General features: G+C 42.4%; 1 protein-coding gene across 3 annotated transcripts in view; it reads right to left on the reverse strand.

Annotated features, from left to right (window-relative positions):
• nlgn4xa (neuroligin 4 X-linked a) overlaps positions 1 to 22,977 on the reverse strand; it is a 95,972-nt gene that overhangs the window by 50,286 nt on the left and 22,709 nt on the right. For 2 of the 3 annotated variants that reach the window (XM_074627818.1, XM_074627819.1), the window contains exons 3-4: positions 15,023 to 15,076; positions 3,337 to 3,489 (exon numbers count right to left, since the gene is read on the reverse strand). In XM_074627818.1, coding sequence (XP_074483919.1) covers positions 3,337 to 3,489; positions 15,023 to 15,076 — 207 coding nt within the window. The remainder of the gene's footprint in view (positions 1 to 3,336; positions 3,490 to 15,022; positions 15,077 to 22,977) is intronic. The other variant, XM_074627820.1, reaches the window with a different exon arrangement.

Genomic DNA, 22,977 nt, shown 5'->3' on the forward strand with positions numbered 1-22,977 from the left:
ACTAATAAGCTTGTTTCCACCAAATTAAGATCAAGGGGCAGTCCCCAGTGTTTGCACAACACCGGTGCATTATATTTAATGATACCAAGGGGACCAGAAAGACACCAAACACCAGTGAGTCCGGTTCCGTTTGGACCCATGCTGCTCGATGGTTTAAGTTTTTGTCACCTTTCTGTGCACAGATGGCTTCCCCCCAGCGACTGCGACGACGCGAGGATTTAATACGAGCACACAGTGAATCTACTGCGTGTCAATTAGTGGAGATGGAACACTAGTTTCTGTCACAGCCACATACACTTTGTGATTTTGGGGGACTGGTGTGTTTTTATATAAAAATCTGCAGCCTAACAAGATCACTGTTTCTACATTGTCACTCTCTCTCTCTCTGTTGCACTCGCCTTCCTGGCTCTATCTCTATCCTCATCTGCATTCTCTCACTCTCTCTCTCTTCATCTCTTTTCTCCTCTCTGCGGTGCACACTTTTCCAGAACACCTTTTCCCCCCGGCTCTCAGGCAACTAAATATAGTGACTGGTGCAGACAGCTCGGCCTTATAACAAATGGTAAGCAGAGCAGAGCAGAGCAAGAGCAGAGAAGCGGCGGCGGCGGGAGTATCAGCATAAGGACGTGCTGTGGCTTCACTTCAACAAACGAACCGCAAGCAAACAGCACAGGAGCCACATCACAGATACATCCAGTTTAAAGCTGCAAACACAACTTCACAGCTATTACCAGGACAAGTCGGTGCAAGAACATTTTCCTTGAATTAGGAACATAGAAGTGCAATTAATTGCAAATTAATCACACATTTTTTTATCTGTCAAAATGTACCTTAAAGATTTGTCAAGTATTTAACACTCTTATCAACATGGGGGTGGGCAAATATGCTGCTTTATGCAAAGGTATGTATATATTTATTATTGGAAATCAATGAACAACACAAAACAATGACAGATATTGTCCAGATACCCTCACAAGTACTGCATTTAGCATAAAAATATATATATATAGTCCTTTACTAATCTCATGCATACCTTTATGCGCATCATATTATCCATTCTATGCAGATGATTCTCTAATTTACTTCTTTGATCCGGTACTGCATTTAGCATAAAAAATAGATGCTCAAATCATAACCTGGTGCCCCAAAACTGCATGTGATTATTATAAAGTGGGAATGTCTGTAAAGGGGAGACTCGTGGGTACCCATAGAACCCATTTACATTCACATATCTTGAAGTCAGAGGTCAAGGGACCCCTTTGAAAATCCATGCCAGTTTTTCCCCACCCAAATTTTGCTTACGTTTGGAGCGTGATTTAACCTCCTTCAATGAGCTATTTAACGAGCTAGTATGACATGGTTGGTACCGATGGATTCCTTAGGTTTAGGTCTAGGTCTAGTTTATTATGATACCAGTATCTTCACTCTAGCTTCAAAACTGAGCCCGGTACAACCACCGGAATATCGATTGCATTAATGCATTAAAGAAATTAGTGGCGTTTAAACAAATTTGCATTATAACGTTATCTTTGACAGCTCCAAATGAAATAGATGTCCTGAACCAACCTGATCTCATGGGCATGCATATAAATAGCATGGGGACTTTTCGCGTTTGGCACCACGTTGTTACCCTGAAACGGTCACGGTTATGTTTAGGCAACAAAACCAGTTAGTTAGGCAAAACATCATGGTTGGGCTTAAACTAAGTACTTAAAGTAAGCAAAATACGTATGTAAACAACGTAACGTAAGCACCAAAAACACGGCACAAACGTCACTTACTTCAAAATAACTCCACAACACTTTAGACACCGGTCTCCTGGTTTGAAAGTCCTGCGTTTGTTGGATCCATCCAGCTCACTTTTTTATTATACGTCACTAGCTCTGAGCGTTTAGCGTATTCACACGTATGCGTTTGCATTGCAGTCAGTGCAGACTTCACGGTGTGAAATGACGTCGAGAGGCGTTGTGATTGCACCCAAAATGCTTTACAAATAACTGTCATTCATGCATCATTTGGTAGTGGCTCTGCTGGCCCGGTAGAAGATATTTGAGAAAGTAGAGGCCTGTTTCTAAATCACTCATTGCTATTCATGTTGCCAGAGGATAATATGAGAACGAGTTCCCAGCTCATGATGACATTTTTTTTGTCGAGCTGACTGCCACTTTCTCCAATACAGCCCTCCATCTTGCAGAAGGGAAGAGTGTGACTGCAGTACTGAAGCGTGCTTAATGGTTTCTTTTCAAGCTCGTAGGTGCGGACTCACACTTTCTTTCCTTTTCACACATGTGGAAGATGCTTCTTAAACAGCTCAACATCAGACATCAATTCACAGCATCAAACTCGACTGCATCTCTGCCCGTTTACACAATCTGTGTTCACCAAAGGCATTGCAGGTTGTTTATAAAGAGAGAAAGACAGGTTTGTTTTCTGGCCACACAAAGTATACTTTCTGAGAAAACCTTTCAAAATGGTGCAAGTTGAGCAGAAGAGGACCGACGCTCTGTCAGAAAATGGCCACAGCTCTGCTCCCTCCAGCTGGAAATTTCAAAACTCTTTCCCTCCAAACGTTTGATGTCATCAGCCTCCTCTCAGACTCAGACATTTTCTTGGGCAACAGAAACCCAAAACCTTTATGTTAAAGGCAAGATAAAGTACCCCCGGTTTGAGCCAGAAACTACTTTCATCTACCAGATGGGAACAAAATAAGATGCACGGCTCCGTGGTGTAGATGCCGGCTCAGATCACAACGGATCAATCTTCCCAGCGTGGGATTTTTTTGAGGCTGTTGGATGTTTGATGCTGCAGAATGATTAAAGTAATTGAAAAGGAATACAAATGTCAGAGTCTTCACTTAATTTGCATGGGCTTATCTTGAGCTTTTTGGGTCATTTAAATACAGCAATTTTGGAATAAAGCGAAGAATGCCGAAAAATACAAACTCCTACGCTGCCATTAGCAGCTGATTGGCACCAGGGGAGGAAATAATGCATGATAGCTGGAGGCAGGAAACCCCACGAAACACGCAAGCAATCAAAAATACAGAAGGAGATTAACCTGCTTGATTTGCTCTATAAGAATATGATAAATTCAGACAAAGTTTAATTGAAGATATCAACGATTCAAAAGAGACAGCTGAAGAAGGTTTCCTCGGTCCAGCTCCCTGCATGTACATAAATATCATCCACCGTAGCTTCCCCCTCACGCAGAGACCAGCCAGTTGGTGAAACAGTGGGACCCAATGAGTCATTAAATCACTCGTTAAATCAATAACTCACTTTCTGACTCAATCAGCCTTCTCCAAACTAATTAAAGCCCCCAGACCGGTGGACTCACCCAGAACGCCGAGCCGGTAGTTGATCGTGATGACGATGACGTTCCCGTAGCTGGCCAGGATGCTGCCGTCGATCATGTTGCCGGTTCCCTCCATGTAGGAGCCTCCGTGGATGTAAACCATGACTGGCTTTAACCCGTTCTCATCGTGGATATCTGCAGAGAAGACACACAAAGATGTAAAAATGTTGCTTTTGTATCCAGCAAGCGTTGTCAAAGAATATCATACTGCATTCAATGTCACAATAGAGCTCAGTCATTTTGTTTTACATATCTGAGGTCAGTGGTGGAAAGTAACTTTGAGCTACTTTTACTCTGGTATTACATTATAAAGTAAGATAAACCTCATTAACCCCATGCAGGGAAAGCAGCAAGGAAGGAGTACAAAACAGATGCATGCATAGATTAGCAAAGTAAGTGCAAAACAACTACCCCAGGGCCCCAGACCATCAAGGGGCCCCATGCAGAGTGGCCCAATGTCACAATCTGGTTTTAGTTCCTTCAGTGTTTCACTCGATATTATACTTCCATAGTGTATTCTTAAATTATTTTGCATTCAACTTGGGGAACCTGCAGAATCTGCACCACTGAATATAATCATCTGCTATATACTGTACAGAAAAAACAAGCACGGAAATATGACATTCAAATAAAAAACTACACTGTTGAATCAAAATAAAACGACCCAATAAGTGAACCAAATGAGATGAACCCCCCTGGTGCCCCCATGTTCGAACAAACCAAAGCAAAGGTGCCTGCTTGGATGCCCCTATGGTCAGCCCACAATTTTTAGGTTGTAGCGAAACTCTGTTTTAAATCTAGAGTTAAGATACTGGTATATTATCAAACTAGAAAAATGAATCCATTGGTACCAACTAGCTTTTCACGAAGGAGGTTAAATAATTCTCCAAACTTTTGCATTTTGCCATATTCAAAGGGGTCCCTTGACCTCTGACCTCCAGATATGTGAATGTCAATGGGTTCTATGGGTACCCACGAGTCTCCCCTTTACAGACATGCCCACTTTATGATAATCACATGCAATTTGGGGCAAGTCATAGTCAAGTCAGCACACTGACACACTGACAGCTGTTGAGTTTGCCATGTTATAATTTGAGCATATGCTAAACGCAGTACCTGTGAGGGTTTCTGGACAATATCTGTCATTGTTTTGTGTTGTTCATTGATTTCCAATAATAAATACATACATACATTTGCATAAATGAGCATATTTGTCCGCTCCAATGTTGATAAGATGATTAAATACTTGACAAATAAAGTGCTTTGCAGATAACGTCCCATTGCATGATATCAGGACCAAAGAAGTAAATTAGAGAATCATCTGCATAGAATGGATACTGATATGATGCGCTTGAAATAAAGATATGCATGAGATTAGTAAAGGAGCAAGGACTGAGTATTAAATACTTGACAAATCTCCCTTTAAGGTACATTGTACGTGTCCGTTTCATGTTACAATCAGCTGTTTGTTTACGTCGAGTCACATTTTCACTGTAAAAAGGAGGTAATTTTAAGCCCAACCATGTTGTTTTTTCCGAACTAAATGGTTTTGTTGCCTATAAGCAAGTGTTGTTGTTTAATTCACAACATTAAGCATGTATTTACTGCAACCAAAAAAAGCTAAGATATGTGACAAAAACGTGTTGCACATGGTAGATAAGTCAAATTTGGAATAGTTTCTTTGAATTGTGAAGTACAGAGCAGGACATTTTTATAGTGTAAAATAAACTTGTCAGTGCTCTCTGTTGGACAAAGAGCAGTAACAGCTTGGACTGAAACATGGACGACATTCAATCTTGATGCTGTAATCAACCGGCAGACACAGAAAATAGTTTGACCTTTCTTAATGTAACACTGATCATTTTACACCATATAAGAGGGATAGATGGTGTCAGAGATATGGTTCTCCAGCAGACTCTGATGAGAGTTTCCATGGCTTCAGCCCCTGCTATCTCTACATCTGTCTCCCCTCCGGCCGGCTTCATTTGTTCTTTGTGTCATGTGCAGGGGGATGCTGTTAGGCCAGACAAATGCCTTGTTTATGAGGCTCTCCAGTTGTGATTAAGCTGGGTGATTAGTACATGTGTAGGTGGTGATTATAAATTAGGAGTGGGTCCTTTTGCATGAAAGAAGATGGAAGGAGAAGATAAATCGTCCGGTTCACAATAAATCAGCCGGCAGCAGCTTCATCATCGGGAGCTCTCAGTGTTGTTTTTCACTTCACGTCCTTTAACCCAAGAACAAAAAAAGTAAGTATCACTGTTGTCCTCACATGGCCCAGCGTGTCTCAGATCTGCTGCTCTACAGTAAGCTCTGGTTTGCCTGGAACCAGCAGCAGAACGAACCCATTATCCCCGGCCCTGCCGACCAGGCTGCTTGGAAGTCTCTCAAATGTCATTCTGAGAAGGGGGGGCTGGCCAGCTTGTGCGCTGCAAGTGTGAGAGATTTAAAGCCACGATATTGTGTTCAGAAAGTGGCCTCTGTTTACCTCGGCTGCAGAGCACTGTATTTGAAACAGGCTTCTATTAGAGACAGGGGTTCAATCTGATCTGTTGTTAATGCAAACTAATTTAGTACAAGTCGTGCAACACTCATCACTCTGCTGCTGTGTGTTTCTAACATCATTAATGTATGATATCTTGCGAAAAATGTATAACCCTTTTTTTGTTCGTTTTCCTACGAATGTCCAGCAAACACACATCAGTTTCTGCTCGTTGCGTGCATACGGTCTTTTCAAAATAAACTTCCGTCTTCACTTTGGCTTAAAATAACTCCGCAAGTGGCATTACTTGAAAGCAGGGTTGACGATGTTGTCCAGTAGACACTATTTGTTATATTGGTTGAAATGGTCTTTACACCCCGACAGCGATCCATTACTGATGAGCTCTGAAAAAGGACCGGAAAAATGTCGTTATCTGTAGCTGCTGTGATCCTGTAAAAATGTCTACCAATCACTGCCTCGCGGTCCGCTTGGAAAGAACCAATCAGATGCCTCCCTGCCTCCCTGCTCGTACTCTACCCTTGGCGTGCACCGGCCTGAACTCAAAGCGCGCCGTCGTAAGTTCACTGGAGAATGGAAGAGAAAACGCAGCCAACTGTAGCACTGTTACTTTTCATGAGGTAGCGTTGTTGAGTTGAGGTCCTCTCTCCGGTTAAGACGGAGCTCCTGAGGCGATGCTACTTTCAAATGATGCTAGCTTTCCAACATCGTCGACCCTACCTTTAAGTATGTAACTTAACAAATACCGTAAATCAACGTTGACTTCTGGTTTCATGTGGGATACAAAGGTCGGTCTTCTGGGCGAAAGTCCAGTGTTTTTTAACCACCATTATGCGAATAACACATGAATTGATTGACTAGTTCATTGCTTTTCTTTGGGGATAAACGTCAGTGCAGTAAGTGTTGACCTTCATAGAAAGTAGCTTAACCGTGCTCAAAACAAAAAGAGACATGTGTATGACATGTCTGCTGTGGAAATGTACATTCTACTGAATGTACTATGTGAGCTGTTATAGTACGGGTAATTCCATCTCTCCACAATGCTTTTTTTACCCTGTTTGACTTTATTTATCTCACGGTGACCTTGGAACACCTGCTTTTATCAGGACATTTAGTGTGTGCACAGGAACATCAATGTTAATTGAAGTCACCACTGCCATTTAAAAAACGAGCCTGCCACTAAATTCTAGAGCGGGATGTGTGTGCCGTGTGCAGTTTTAAAGAGAGGATGCCTGCTGCCCACACCAATCATTGCTTTTCTCTCCTCAGTTGCCATGGGCTGTGGAGATGCACGACGGTGTGCAACAGGAAAGCTACTGTGTATATACGCCGCACCTCGGTAAGCAGAAAGCAACAGAGCCGGGAGAAGGCAAGCAGGGCAGGAGGAGTGTATCATTCTCCTCCTCCGCAAAAGAAAACAGTGAGGCAAAGAGTGGAAAACAACCCACAGTGACAGGTTATTAATCTCCGCTGTGATCTGAGTGGGTTGCTAATCCTGCAGCCAGGCAGGGCGGAAGAAGGGGGTGGGGGGGGTTCTAAACAGTGAACCTGAAGGAGGATCTGGGGTCGGCGTCCCGGACCGACCCCCGTGCAGATTCACTCCGGTTAAACACAAGCCTGCTAATTACAGAGGCCCCGGCCAGTGTCAATAAGTTCCTGTTTGTCATTCGGTTTCCACATTAGAAGAGGCCCGGTGGAACGGCGTGGGCGGGTGGGAAACAACCTTGAAGAGGCAGATGCACATAAAACTAGAGCGCCGCCATTAAGTTGTCATAGTCTCTAACTGATACACATCTGATGGTCGCTGCAGGCCTCTGTGGGCTCAGACAAAACTATTCGGCTGGCTCTCCATCAAACAAACAGGCAAATTGACTGTTACTACCCATCTCTTTTGGTGTAGTGCAGCGATGGAGTCAGAAGTCAGGAGTGAGAGAGAGGAGGGGGGGGCACTTTGATCAAACAGAGAGATGGAGTCGTGCTTTATGGCCGGGGAAAGGAGAGGGTGGTCTCGGGGCACCGTGTCCCAATCCTGTCAGCGTGGAGTGCACTTAAAACTGAAGAAATCAAACTGCTCCGAGTGCTCTTCTGTCTGTCCCTCTTCTCGCGTGTCTCTCACTCCGCGGTCTCTCTCTCAGGGGCCCCGCGGTGCCGCCTGGGTGACTGTGCAGCGAGTTCGTCCCGGACATTCATCACTGCCACCCGGGCCGGGGGGATAATATATTCCTCCGCTGGCTGCGCGGCGTCGCACACATTACTCATCTTTATATGGGCGGAGGGGTGGAGGGGGGGAGGAAGGAGGATGCTATTGAGCTTGTTCGAGGGGGTCTATCTGAATTTTTCCATAGCTTTCAGCGTTTCCTACTGTTAGCTGGACGAATACAAATGGCGGTTAATGGAGGCGATGTAAAGTGTGTGTCCCCCCCCCCCCCCGTGTGTCACCACTATCACTGCCACAACCTCAGCAACCTACTTCCTGTTCGATACACGTCTACTGACAGCCTACTCTCTCCACCGTCACACAGAGGCATTATTTGGCCAAACACAAACCTGTCAGGAACAGCGAAACAACCACTGAAAACAGTAAAATCACAAATATGGCCATTTATAAACATATATTATAAACTGTATTTGCTAATATGTAGCATACTGTTCATGCATTTAAAATACTGTCCATATTGCATAATATACTACAGTATATGTGACATAAAAAATGTGTATTTGAGGTATGTGTTCAATATGTGCATACCTTATAAGCATTCTTAAGTATATAGTGCCGCATATACAATATGAATAGTGTAAGGGATCTCTGCAGAATGTCCAACTTGGACCGTATTATTACCAATAAAATGACAGCTATACAATGGATATACACCATTTCTGCCATAACATTATGACCACCTGCCTAATATTGAGTAGGTCCCCCCTTTTGCCGCCAAAACAGCCCTGACCCGTATAATAATTGGCGGTGTCGGCAGGATCGGTAGTAGAGAGAGAGAGAGCGCTCACTACCGGTGTCCCTAAATAATCTTACCTCACTTCCCAGGGTCCTAAAGGCACCCCTGTTACACTTGAACCACTTTTGGTAGGTCCTGACCACAGCAGACCGGGAACATTCAACAAGAGCTACGGTTCTGGAGATGCTCTGACCCAGTCATTAGCCAGCACTATTTGGCCCTCGTCAAAGTCGCTCGCATCCTTACGCTGGCCCATTTTTTTCTGCTTCCAACACAAAGTTCAAAATGTTCACTTGGTGTCTAATATATCCTCCCCAACTGCCAGGTGCCATTGTAACGAGATAATCATTGTTATTCACTTCACTTGTCAGTGGTCTTAATGTTATGGCTGACCAGTGTATGTTATATCATGTAGCCTATGGCCATTTATCAGATTTAAGATACACTCCCTGTGATTTGATCTCACAATGTTCTTTCAGCAAGGTCAAAAGGAGGAATGTAATTACAATGAAATCTCAAAAGCAGTTCTAATGATGCCCTCGACATAATTATAATTGAGGGTGCATTTGATAGACATAGTACACTTAAAGTTCCCATATTGTAGAAAGAGAGATCCCCTTGTCTTGTTTTATTATAAAGCGGGTGCTATAAATATTGTGCAAGTATTAAAATGCTTAATGCATAGAGAAATGTGCACAGCCCGTATTCACAAACTAAGCCTTTAAATGACCTGTCAGGACTTCTGTAATGTTGTGATGTCACAACTGTACAGTCACCAGTAGAAAAGCCGCTAACCTCTGTGAAGTTGACAAAAAAATGATGTGTTTTTTGTACATTAAAGCATGTGAACATGTTCTAGTAGACACCTAAAACACAAGTATGAACCAGAAAGTGAAAAAGATACGTCCCCTTTAAGACAAGCACTTCTAACAAAAGCTCATCTAACAGTTTTGAGCAAACTTTCAGAAGAAGTGCTGTGGGAGAGTCGAGCACATAAGGTCTGAGGTTGTCTGCAGTGCTGCAAGGTTTCTCTGCAGCAGCAGCCGCCGCTGAGGTATAGCAGGAACCACAGGGGATCCACAGGAGTAATTCATTGCCACTGCAGATGTTCAAACAGTCAGAGTGCATCGATCCTGCGTGCTCCCCTGAAAACACAGTCAAGCCAAGTGGTGCCTGAAGACGCTCTTTATCCAGACCTCTCACCATATAGAAATCTTATTTTACAAGTGTTTGCCTTTTTCCCTGTAGATTCAGCAGAACATGAAAGGTTCATACTGTTCCTTTGCTTCTATCTTTATCTCCGTTACCTGAGTCATGTCTGAGTAGGAACACGTCTGCTACATAATCAAAGGCATTGAGTTTCCTCCTGCGATTCCAAAGTGGATATTGTCTTTTCTCCACAGCAGCTGTGGGCAGATGGTGTGCTTTTAATCTATTTTAACAACGCATCACCGTCTCCCAAAGATCCGGCCCTTCTAAGTGGATGTAAACTATACATCTGTTAGGTGCAAACCCAATATATGATGGTGTTTCCTCGGCTGCGTGATGAAACCTCAGAGGAAATGCAAGCTTTTAGAAGATCGTTGCTACGGAGCAAGACTAAATAAATTACAGTTTCCTTAAGAAGAAAATAAGAGGTATCACTTCATGAAACCAATTTGGGGAACGCTCTCATGTGAAGAGGAACATTTGGCTCACATAAGGAAGTCTCTGAGGAGAATTTTTAAACATTAGTGTATCATTTCATTTACACAATTAAACCAAAGTGACATACATTTTACATACACATACACTGGGAGCATTCTGGGGTTCAGTGTCTTGCTTTAAGGACAGGAGGACATGTCCTTAACAGGAAGAGGGCAGGAGGAGCAAAGCAACAAGCCACCAACCTCTAGGGTTAAAGGGGCACTTTCACCAAATTCAGTCTGTGAAAACAGTTGCATAATAAGTTCTGTGACTCTGGAGGAGCCCTACGCCCGGGACAGACTGGGCACGTCAGGAGTGCGTGGCGGCTGCGTGATTGACGCGTCGGATGTTCAGACCTGCTGCGTTTCTGCTATGTTTCTGCAGCGTTTCTGCAGCATTTCTGCTATGTTTCTGCTGCGTTTCTGCTATGTTTCTGCTGCGTTTCTGCTGTGTTTCTGCAGCGTTTCTGATGCGTTTCTGCTATGTTTCTGCTGCGTTCTGCTGTGTTTCTGCAGCGTTTCTGATATGTTTCTGCTATGTTTCTGCTTAGTTTCTGGTGTGTTTTTGCAGCATTTCTGCTGCGTTACTGCTGCGTTTTTGCAGTGTTTCTTCTGTGTTTCTGCAGCGTTTCTTCTGTGTTTCTGCAGCGTTTCTGCTGTGTTTTCTGCTGCTTATAGTACTGAGCCAAATATACTTAGACTTTTCTGTGTACTTTTCAGTATAAGCCAAGTAAGCGCACCAGATGTGGATTAATCCGCCACTGAAAATAGTCCCCAACAAATGCTCTATTTCATTTTATTTGAGTAGTATTTGCAAAAAAAACTACAGTGACCAGCTGTTTTAGAAAATTACCGAGACTTTAAAAATAATAGTTAGCTTTTAAAGATTCACGTCTTCAGTATAGGAAACAATGGGCTTGGAGCTGTGAGACACAGACAGTAGGGAGGTCAGAAAGTCTTTCCATAGGATTAATTGACAATAAATATAATATACAATAACACCAGACTGATCCTTTATTGGCACCAATTTATGCAACGGAACCGCGGCAAAAAAAACACCCAGGGCCAGATTTACATATGTAATAGTGCATGGCAAATTTGCACTGCGCCTTTCATTCAATTTGTGCTCACAATTTGCATGTAATTAGCACCTGATCTACCGCAGCAGCAGCTCATTACACAGCAGCGTTCTGCAGGTGATGCAGCTCAGAGGAGGATTTATCTGATATCACACATGATAAGGTGATGCTGCATGGTAATATGAAGTAAGAAACATGTAGTTCACCTGGAAATGAAAGTGTATTTTTGCTCACTACGTTAGACAAACCTTTAGACCTATCACTGCAATGCTGAATACAGCTGATACAGCTCAAGAGAACACTGAGGTAGATTCAGCCAAATGTACATTATAAACTCATCCTTCATTGAACGTCAAGTTTAATGAACACAAAACCACAACTTCCTGTTCCTTCTTTGGTTGCTGCTATATTCCGCTTATTCAATATATTATACATTATAGAAGTTCAATAAATGAAAGCTGTTCATTTATTTTCCCCATCACAGCTTTAATTGTTAATCAACCGGTGCTATTAGCTCTTCAGAGGCAGAGAATCTTCCATGTGAAATGTTCTCTTGCAAATTGCATGAACGTAGTTAATTAAACAACCTTGTAGCACTTTATCTATCACTTCATCATATCTCCCATCGTTGCTTCAAGCATGAATATTTGTAATGACCAGCCATCAGCTTGCACACTTTTAGTCCACCTGTATCTACACCAGCTCATCACTCACTGGTAGATCTCCTACGCAGGTAAAAACACAGCGCAATCTGATGCACTTATTAAATATAAACCAGTGTGTTCCTACACCGACTTTGTGCCAGGTGAGAATGCATTTGGATTAGGGCTGTCAAAGATTAATAACGCCTTAACACAAATGATATTTCGGAGGCTGCAGCGGCTCAGTTTTTAAAGCTAGAGTTAAGATACTGGTATCAAATGAAACTAAAAAATCTAAAGAATCCATTGGTACCAACCATGCAAGGTTTGTTGCAAATAACGCTCCAAACCTGCGCTAAAATTTTGGCGAGGAAAAACTGTCATGGCCATTTTAAAAGGGGTCCATGGACCTTTGACCTCAAGATAGTGTGAATATATATACATATTTACATAAAGCAGCATATTTGTCCACTCCCATGTGGATAGGAGTATTAAATACTGGACAAATCTCCCTTTAAGTTACATTTTGAACAAATTTAATTAAATTAATCGGCTGCAGGTTTCTCTCTCTCCTTGCTCATTACCTGTGATCACCCTCAGCTGTTGATAATCAGCCTGGCTGGGAGGCTTTATAAGCAGGTTGGCTGCACAGTTGGTTGTGTGTCTGCAGGGGGTCAACACCTTCAGTTGGCTCTCTGGGTTTGTTTTGTGGGGTTTTGATTTTGAGTGTGCACATCTTTAGCCAGCCTCTACTTCTCTTTTTGTGCCCCATTTGTCATTTCTGGTAGATTTAGTGGGCAGCTGTGAGGAGTTATATTCCCTCAGTCTCCTTTTAGAACCCGGGAGACCCTTTTATTATTATTTCTGTGTGCAGTTTATTTTTGTTAGTTTCCCAGTAGCGACCCTTTGTCATTCAGGTCATTGTTTTTTTGGGGATGATGAAAATTGGCATTATGAAATATTAATTATGAAATTGAATTACATAAAATTACCTGCAATGAACTTTTATTGTGAAAAAGAAACTGAGCTGGGTTTTAATTGGATTATCTCCCGATTTCATTCTAATATTAAATATTACACAAGGAGCATTACTGGCTGCAGAGCTTACACCGAGCACGGGCACCCTGACTGGTCCCCATACGCAACAAACTGCGATGCACTGTGTGTACAGACACCTTTCTATCGGAACCAGCATTAACTTTTTCAGCAGTTTGAGCTCCAGTAGCTCTTCTACTGGATGGGTCAACACGGGCCAGCCTTCGCTCCCCACGTGCATCAATGAGCCTCGGGTCTGACCCTGTCGCCGGTTCAACAGTTTTCCTTCCTTGTGTAACAGGGATGCCTTTAAGACCCTGGGGAGTGATGAGGTGAACTAGATTGGAAATTGATAGTTACAGTCTTAAATACAATTTTCAATACTACATAATTGGCGTTGTCGGCAGGATCGGTAGTAGAGAGAGAGAGAGCGCGCTCGCTACCAGTGTCCATAAATAATCTTCCCTCACTCTCCAGGGTCCTAAAGGCATCCCTGTTACACTTGGAGCACTTTTGGTAAGTCCTGACCACTGCAGACCGGGAACATCCCACAAGAGCTGCAGTTCTGGAGATGCTCTGACCGAGTTGTCTAGCCAGCACTATTTGGCCCCTGTCAAAGTAGCTCACATTCTTACGCTGGCCCATTTTTTTCTGCTTCCAACACAAAGTTCAAAATTCTAAATGTTCACTTGCTGTTTAATATATCCCCCCACCCACTGCCAGGTGCCATTGTAATGAGATAATTTATGTTATTCACGTCACCTGTCAGTGGTCTTAATGTTATGGCTGATTGGTGTATATCCATCTTGAGGAGGACTTAATTTAGCGAGCCAATGATTTAATATATGTAGGTTTGATTTGGACACATATTTTTGTACGATTAGTCTGAAAAAAAGCTGCATGTTAACCAGAAATAAACCCCCTTCATCCAGGTACATTGATGCTATAAATCCGTGAACAATCCATTCAACCCCGCTCAGTTTTAAGACCGGCCCCCGGCTCACAGAGCAGCCTGGCTAAAGCTAACTCATGTAGAAGAATGCACGGTGAGGATTATGTCAAATATCACTCTCTGGAGCAACATCCGTAAAAACTGAACAACTGCCCATGTTATTCACAAAATGTCACCGCTTTTTTTCTGGCATTTGCATGTTTCTCCCCGCCCTGAAGACAAACGGTGCCCTTTAACTGAAGCGCCTCCTGTCGGCTGTTTCACCTCCAGTCATGTGCCAATCCCCACAGATTACCCAACAGAGAATACACTGCACTATATGGTTATTGTCATGCAGAGGAGCGAGGTGTTAATAGAAGACAGTAAAAAAACGTGGCAGGGTTGTTTTTTTCTCGAGCCACCGATGAACAAATTTCCACTGTCAAAACAACATGGGTTAGTGTTCATGCTTCACCGAGCAATGGAAGAAGAAAAAAAGAATGTAGAGAGGGAGGAGAGGGACATGATCGCTTTAAAATATTAATTCATCAGCGGAGGCAAAATAACATGCAGAGTTGAGTTCAAATCACATTTTGAATTGGCAACGACAGGTGAGTAAAGGATTACTGGGGCCTCCTTCCTGTTTAGAGGTGACCTCTCTCCTCAGATCCTCTGATCTACATGACTCCAAAGAGGAAAGAGGTTGATACAAAAAAAAGAAGAGAGGGGAGGAAGTGGGGTCAAAAGAAACGGACTAAAAAAAAATGTCTGCAGGTTTGCTGTCATGCACAGGTGTCAGGCTTTTATTTTGTTGGTCAAAAAGGGGGGAAAAAAGAGAAATACCTTCATCACCGCCACCATCATTACTGTTGAAATCTGCGCCTTGCGTGTTTGCCCCTAGTGTTGAGGAGAAAAGTAGAATAAGGGGAAAGATTTAAAATGAAAAAGAAGAGCCAAAAAAAAAATCTCTTTCTTAAAAATAGATGAAAAAGGTTCGTGGTGCTGTGTGAGGAAAAACAAGAGGGAACAAATTGATCGTGTGCTGAAACAGGCTGTGGTGTGATGAAGTGTCTTTGACTAACAAGGAGCACAACAGCAGCCTGGCAGGACCAAAACGGTTCCACCAGCTCAAACAAATCTGCCACACTGGTCTGATACACACTCTCATTAACTGTACGGTCACGGGCAGATTCACAAAGAACGCACTGCGGCCGCTGACAGCACCATCACTTGCAACCGATATCTGCCCCGTCTCAACGAACCCATTCGCTAAAAGATATTACAGCACAAACGCGCTAAAAAAGTTGTGCAGCTGAGTGAGATTATTTTTGATAATTGCAATTATCCGTGTGGCAAAAGTATACATGTTGCACCAAGAACACAGTAGGCTGAACAATAGCAGAGAGAAAAAGAAAAACTTCAGGTGAGGAAGATAGATACAAAAAAAAGGTTCATGATGATGAATAGATGCTGTAAATCTGTATGTTTGTATGTGTTTGCATCCATTACAGCTCCATACATACAACATAGTTAAACATTTTATAAAGCTAAAAATGCTGTGTGTGCTATATTTACACTGTATTCCAAAAACATGCATCATTCGGTGACATTTTATGTTTATTAAAACGGAGTGTTTCAGACAGAGGGTGAATACAGCTATATTCAAGCAGACCGCATGAGGAAAATAAAGTTGTTTTTTTAACATTGCAGTGTGTAAACCTGTTCTAATAGAAATACAAGTATGAACCTGAAAATGAGCATGATAAGGGACCTTTAAAAACTGCCCAATTCAATAAAAAAACAACCCAAATCCTAACCTTGCTGTGTAAAACCATTATGTGTGCAATATAAAACACATCAGCATACAAAGCTTCATATCTGAATCAAATAACCAAAGATAAAATGTTAGATAAATAGGCTATCGCAACCCCCAAAGAGTTAAGTCAGACAACCGACTATGAATTCCCATGTCAATGATGTTGACGTCAAGGTAAATAGGTCCTCCATACTTACTCCATTATCCATAAAACAGCTTGTTTGGGAATATTGTTTTCATAAAACCCCGCCAAATGTTGAAAAAAGCAGCCCATAAAGTCATCCACCAGCCCAATCAAAAGTAGCCCAACTGGGCAGAAACCAGACCAATCTGTCAACACTGGAACTACTTTCAACCACTAAACAATCTCTATGAAAAACTGTCCATAGTCTGTTCTTTGAATTACAGTAACAGAGAAACTTAAAAGAGATATTGTTTTAATTTGTACATGCATTTATGTGATGCTTTGAGTGCCATAAACTAAATCCCATCCAACTCCACTGTATTAATGCGGAGGCAGAAATCTATTTGCATGAAGAGATACCAGTGAAGGGAGAAGATTAATACGTTATTTTCTTTTTGTTATTCGGGTGAACTGACCCTGTAACCTCATCTGTTATCGCAGCTTATTGCTAAAACTGGTCTCCACTGTCAAACATTTGGCCCTGGCAACGATCCAGCCTGGAACAAAGGGGCTGTATGAAGGCAGCTCTGGTCCGGGATCAGTGTGGGAGTGTTTTGTCTGACTTTGAAGGGCAGAAAGTTGAGTCAGAACTCGAAGATCAGCAGGGAAAAAAGACACCTCCAACACTCACTATGACTATGAAATATTAAATTCTGTAAGTACCTGTTTCACCTGCGCTGGGTGTTAATTACGTTCATGTGATTTCAAATGAATTGAGACTAAACAATCAATGCAGCCTAAAGAGATATTGTTCTCCGTCAGGTGGTGTGAGTTACTGCAGTGATGGACATGCAGCTCCAGTAATTAGACATGTCCCAGCCAGCTGGTGGATTGCCAAATACAGATGAACAGCAGCAAACAAGCTGAGCTAACAGCAACATTAGAAACATAAAAAAACACGCCTATTTAGTTTTAGGTGTTGCTCATTCTGACTGGCAGCTCACTGCCCACTCCGTCTCCATCTTGTCAGATAGCTCTGACCTGTCGGACAGGAATGGGCAGCAGGCGGTGGTGTTAACCTGTACGCGTATATCCACTTTGTCCTTTCAGACAAAAGGTATTACCTGTTCTAGATGGTTCCAAAGCTTTTCATGTTGACTTAAAACCAGCAGCTACTGGGAGATCTCCAGTTACAGTTCACAGCCTCACCTAGTGTCCATGTAACAGTTAGTTTCAATTGGCAGCCCGTGGGCCGAACCCGTCCCGTTAAAGGTTAAAGGTCCCATATCGTGCTCATTTTCAAGTTCATACTTGTATTTTGTGTTTCTACTAGAGCATGTTTACGTGATTTAATGTTTAAAAAAAAACTTTATTTTCCTCCATGCTGTCTGCCTGAATATATCTGTATTCACCCTCAGTCTGAAACGCTCCGTTTTAGTGCATTTCAACGGAATTGAAATGTTTATCACCTAGTTATGAAAGGATCTCCTGTGGTATCAAATCAGAAACTTGTGCATTCCTTCTTGGACCATTTTATGTTAACTTGAAAGAAAAAACACTATCTGTTTTTCCTCAGTTATGTCTTGTTAAGCACAGAAATACTTATTTATTTATTAATAATAAGCCGACCACCTCACGGTGCCGCCAGCTGTACGCGCGTCTGTTTTTAAAGCGTGTTTGCACAAGTTCTATTTGTAACATTACCTTTTGTTTTACTTTTTATCTTTCCAAATAAACCTGCAAAAAAGGTCCATATGTCACCTGTTCCATCTGTCGCAAACCCAGTCCAAGTTCTTCACATTATCAAGCTATTGGCAAACTAAATGAAATATAATCTCATTTTATTATGTTTGGACAAACTCTTACATTATCCAACAGTTGCCACATGCCCAGCTGAACAACTTTAGTAGGTCTACTATATGAAGCAAATCTTTGCTGGGATGGTGGAGTGAGTGAAATATACATTTCAGTCTGTCTAATCCTTTTGTAAATGTAGCCTCTTTTATCATATTAGATAACTAGCTCCATACATACAACATAGTTAAACATTTTATAAAGCTAAAAATGCTGTATGTACTATATTTATCCCAAAAACATGCATCATTCTGTGACATTTTATGTTTTTGCACACATTGCTGATGCCACTATCATCTCCTCTCTCTATAATCTTCCAGAGGTGTAACCCCCCCACCCCCCATTTCTAACACCTGAGCTAATTGTTATGCATCGAAAAAATGCTCAATCCACAGAGAAACACACACAGTATTCAGAAACTGAGCTTTTGAAACAAGCCGTCAGGATTTCTGTCCAATTGTGATGTCACAAATCTACAATATTTAAACCATTTCACGGTTTTAAACGTAAACATTCTAAATGTGTCCCAGTTTATTTCCTGTTGCAGTGGATGTGAATGACATCAGCTGACAGGACGTAAACATGGACCCAAGCTGTTGCCTGGCAACGCAATTCCATTGAAATGTACTAAAACGGAGCGTTTCAGACAGAGGGTGAATACAGGTATATTCAAGCAGACCGCATGAGGAAAATAACGTGTTTTTTTTAAACATTAAAGTATGTAAACATGTTCTATTAGAAACCCAAAATACAAGTAAGAACCTGAAAATGAGCACGATATGGGACCTTTAAAGATTTGCTATAACACCCACACATCCAAAGTTTCCTCTCAGCTCAGCATTGATGTCTCCAAACTCGAATCTGTGAACTGTGTTGAGTTATGAAACATCACATGTGATGATTTTGTATCGGGTGAGTGCATCTTTAAACTGTGAAATCTGCTGTAATACGGGCTTATTACTGCAAGTGCCGCTTCACTGTAATGACACGAAGCAGACGCGATATAAATGAGAGTTGTTTTTTTTGCTGAAAAACAAATGGTGCTCATTATGAATGCCGCCCAATAGTCCTTGAGCTCTTGTGCCGTTCACAGTGTATCATCTGCTCGACTCATTGTGCTCCCACCTCCGTGCTGCGTGCTGTAGCATTCACTGATCAACACATGGTGGAGAATAGGTCTCAACAGGCACATAATGTGGCAGCATGGCTGGGATGGTGGAGTGTTTGCACAATATAGCTGCTCACTGAGAGGGCAAGCTGCACAAACACGGGCTAGTGCCATGATGTCAGTGCAACTAGGCCGAGCGTGAACGTCCACATCTGCTCGGGCTGTTCACACACACACACACATATCTGCACAGCATGCCATAAATTATACAATAAATCTGAATAAATACGTGTAGATGAATAAGCACAACCTCAGCCTAATGAAACCAATATTTCACAGAGGTTATATTATATAAATCCTGTGACTGTTATAAACACTGATGCGGATTGGCCTCATTGTTGATGATTTTACAATCGCCTGTACTGTGACAATATGAAAACTCATTGACTTTAAAGGTCCCATATTGTAAAAAGTGAGATTTACAGGTGTTTTACATTTAAAATCATGTTTAAGTGCTATATAAATACTGTTAAACTATTAAAACGCTTAAACCACGGAGAAATGGACATATTCAGAAATTGTGCATTTGAAACAAGCCGTTAGGATTTCTGTCCATTTGTGATGTCACAAATCTACAATTTTTAGACCATTTCATAGTTTTAAACGTAAACATACAGCTGTGTTATTGCGGGGAGCAATTGAAAAAGAGTGTGACACCACCACAAGTAATACTGGCTAGAGCTGAATGTGAAGAAAAAAATGAAGTCACAAGTAAGCAAGTTCAAGGCTTTGATTGTCCATTCTGTATGGTTTGGTAAGAATGGAAAACAATGAAACGTGGTGGCAGAGTTTAGTTGCTATGAAATGGAGACAAGTGCTGCTAGCTAATAAAGGAATATATTATCTTATCTTATCTTAGCTAGCTGATTAGCTTTGAGGAGTTGACTGGCTAACAGAACATTGGTTAAAGAGAAAATAGCTGATGCCAGGATTGAAGGACTGAAACCTCTGGCAATAGGCCTACTGGTTTTGGACCCTAACAGCCTTGCAAAGACATGGAAGAGTTGGAAGGGGTAGTTAACACTGTACATGGACATTACCTTGAAGAAAGCATTTTTACTATCATGAGAGAGTGTAAGAGAGCTACTGGACACTCTGATGAGTGACAGCGCGTCAGCGAGGAGAACAGCGATGACGGCACTGTTTGACGGACACTGTAATCCAAAAGTGAACGAGACTGTTGAGAGGTACAAATTATTTTTGTGGAACCAAGGATTAGAAGAAAACCAGACAAATATGTCACAGATTTGAACGTCTTGGCCAGTAGTTGCAATTTCAGAAACATTAAAAACTCATTGATAAGAGATATCAAATTGTGTGTGGAATAAACAGTCCTGCAATGAAGGAGAGATTACTCAAAGAAGATCTAATCTGATACTTGGCTGCAAATATGTAGAGCTAGCTGTCAACGGAGAACGACCAAACACAGCAAGGACAGACAGTAGAGGAAGTTCCTACACTGAAACAGACTTTTGTGGTAAAACACACGAGAGAAACAAGAACAAGTGTCCAGCTTTTGACAAGAAGAACATAATTTTGCTACTAAATGCAAATCAAATGTTGTCAAACCAAGTAAGGCCAACAACTCTTTGCAGGGATGATGATAAACATTGGTCAACTTCCAGATAGACTGTAACATCATCCCCATACATCTACTAAATGGTGAATGGACTTACATTTATATAGCGCTTTTCTAGTTTTCCGACCACTCAAAGCGCTTCACACTACATGTCAGCATTCACCCATTCACACACACATTCATACACTGATGGCAGAGGCTGCTGAGGTGCCAACTTTAACCATCAGGATCTAATCTAAATACTCACACACCGATGGCTATGCCTTTGGGAGCAATTTGGGGTTAAGTGTCTTGCTCAAGGACACATCGACATGTGACCCGGAGCAGCCGGGGATCGAACAAATGACCTTCCGATTGGTTGACGACCTGCTCTACCACAGCTGCCCCAATACTAAACCCAGACACACAGCGGGAGCGCACTGAGAAAGAGCTTGTGATGTATAACAAGACCAGGTTATGGTCCGCTCGGTAAATGTAAGGTCAGAAACCAAAGGAACAATAGACTGTACAGACTGGAGTTTGAAAGTGGTGGACCAGAATGACTCCTTTATACAAGAATATCCTGGTCAATGACAGCATTATATTTAAAGAACTGGGTCCTCTGACAAATGAGGAAAGATGTGACGATTAGGGTTGGGGTGATTTGTCAACGTCCGTCATCAATTACAGAAATATTTGCCTGACAGCCTTTGCGCACGGGCAAAGCATGGATTCCCCCGGAGAACGAGCTGCAGCCAAAAAACGTGGCCCATGATCCACTAAAGTGTGTTTTAGACAGAGACCCAACGATGTGGTGAGTCGCCTCTTGAAACAGCGGTGGCCAGTGACTGCAACCCCTTTCAGACCCGGAGGTCAGACATGAGGAAATCCACTACCTGGATCTAAAAAGAGTGCCCAGTGGACCCTAGAGGAACTGGAGCAAGCCACCGTCTGAGTGGAGAGGCTTATATAACTGTCTCTGTCTCCAGATGTCCAGCACAGAAAGCATCCTTTTGAGTCGGCTCCTGTCAACTCTTTCAAAAACGGCTGCAGCACAGGAGATAGCTTCAAGGTGGGAGGGCGAGACCACATTCAGAGATTGGCTAAATGTGTGAAATCATTGCTGCTGCCCTTGAACCCAGCTTGTTAGATTGATGGATTAAAAAAATAACCGTCGCAGTGCAGCCCCAGTGACGAACACATGATGATGTTCACCGGTGATGGCTGCATGGAGGGTGAATACAGCATTGAAATAGACAACAGTGTACCACCAAGTGAACCTATTAAAGAGCAGGCTGCTATGATTGCACCTCTTAAAGAGGAACTGAAGGATCTGGAGAGACAAAGGATCATCACACCAGTGGAACGTAGCGCAGACAGGATAAGTAGTATGGCCTCAGTGACAAAACCGAACGGAAAACCGAGGATCTGCATCGACCCAAAACCACTGAATCGAGCACTGAAAAGAAGCCATTTTGCCTCCCTACAATTGATGACATCCTCCCAGAGATGTCAAAGGCAAAAAGTGTTCTGTGATGTAAAGCATTTCTTCTCAAATTCGAGGACGCTACATCACCACATTCACCACCAAAATCTGACCAGTTCCGTTAGCTGAGATCAAGCAAAGATCACGACGAGAAACTCAGACGCTTCCTCTCCAGGTGCAAAGAGAATAAACATCAAACTAAACGTAGACGACAGGCAGTACTTTACATTGGACACTTGCTGAGGGACTGCGGATTGACCCGGAGACGGTGCGAGGGGTCAGGGAGAGATGCCTACCTGTCAAAATTCTATGACCATCTGTCGGATGATTGTGAGATTTTGAGACAAGTCACACACAAAGATAACTTGTGGGAATGGACTGAGGGAGCGTTTCCAAGGCTGAAAGACGAAATAGTCAATGTTGCTGGCAGATGCACTGAGTAGGGCATACTTACCAGAGACCACTAAAGCTCCAGTTATACTTTCCGCAAGGACGGCCGCACGGACACAAGCTGACGTGGAATCGTGACGAGGAAGCATCTTTTTATACTTTGTGCTGATTTCCCCTTGCAGCAAAACAGACACTCAAAGTACCTCAAAGTTCTCCAATTTCCGCCGCCCATCCGTGTGCACGCAAAATTTGGATGTGGGTCAAAACTTAAACAGGAATTAAAATGACTGTATATAATGTATATAGTATATAAACATAGAACTGAATAGATCGGTCCCATCGTCACCGATATCTGATCCAGCCATTTGAGTCAATATTGGCCCGATATCCGATCCAGTATTG

Source organism: Sebastes fasciatus, chromosome 24 (genome assembly GCF_043250625.1).
Source record: "Sebastes fasciatus isolate fSebFas1 chromosome 24, fSebFas1.pri, whole genome shotgun sequence".
Taxonomy (NCBI): Eukaryota; Metazoa; Chordata; class Actinopteri; order Perciformes; family Sebastidae; genus Sebastes; species Sebastes fasciatus.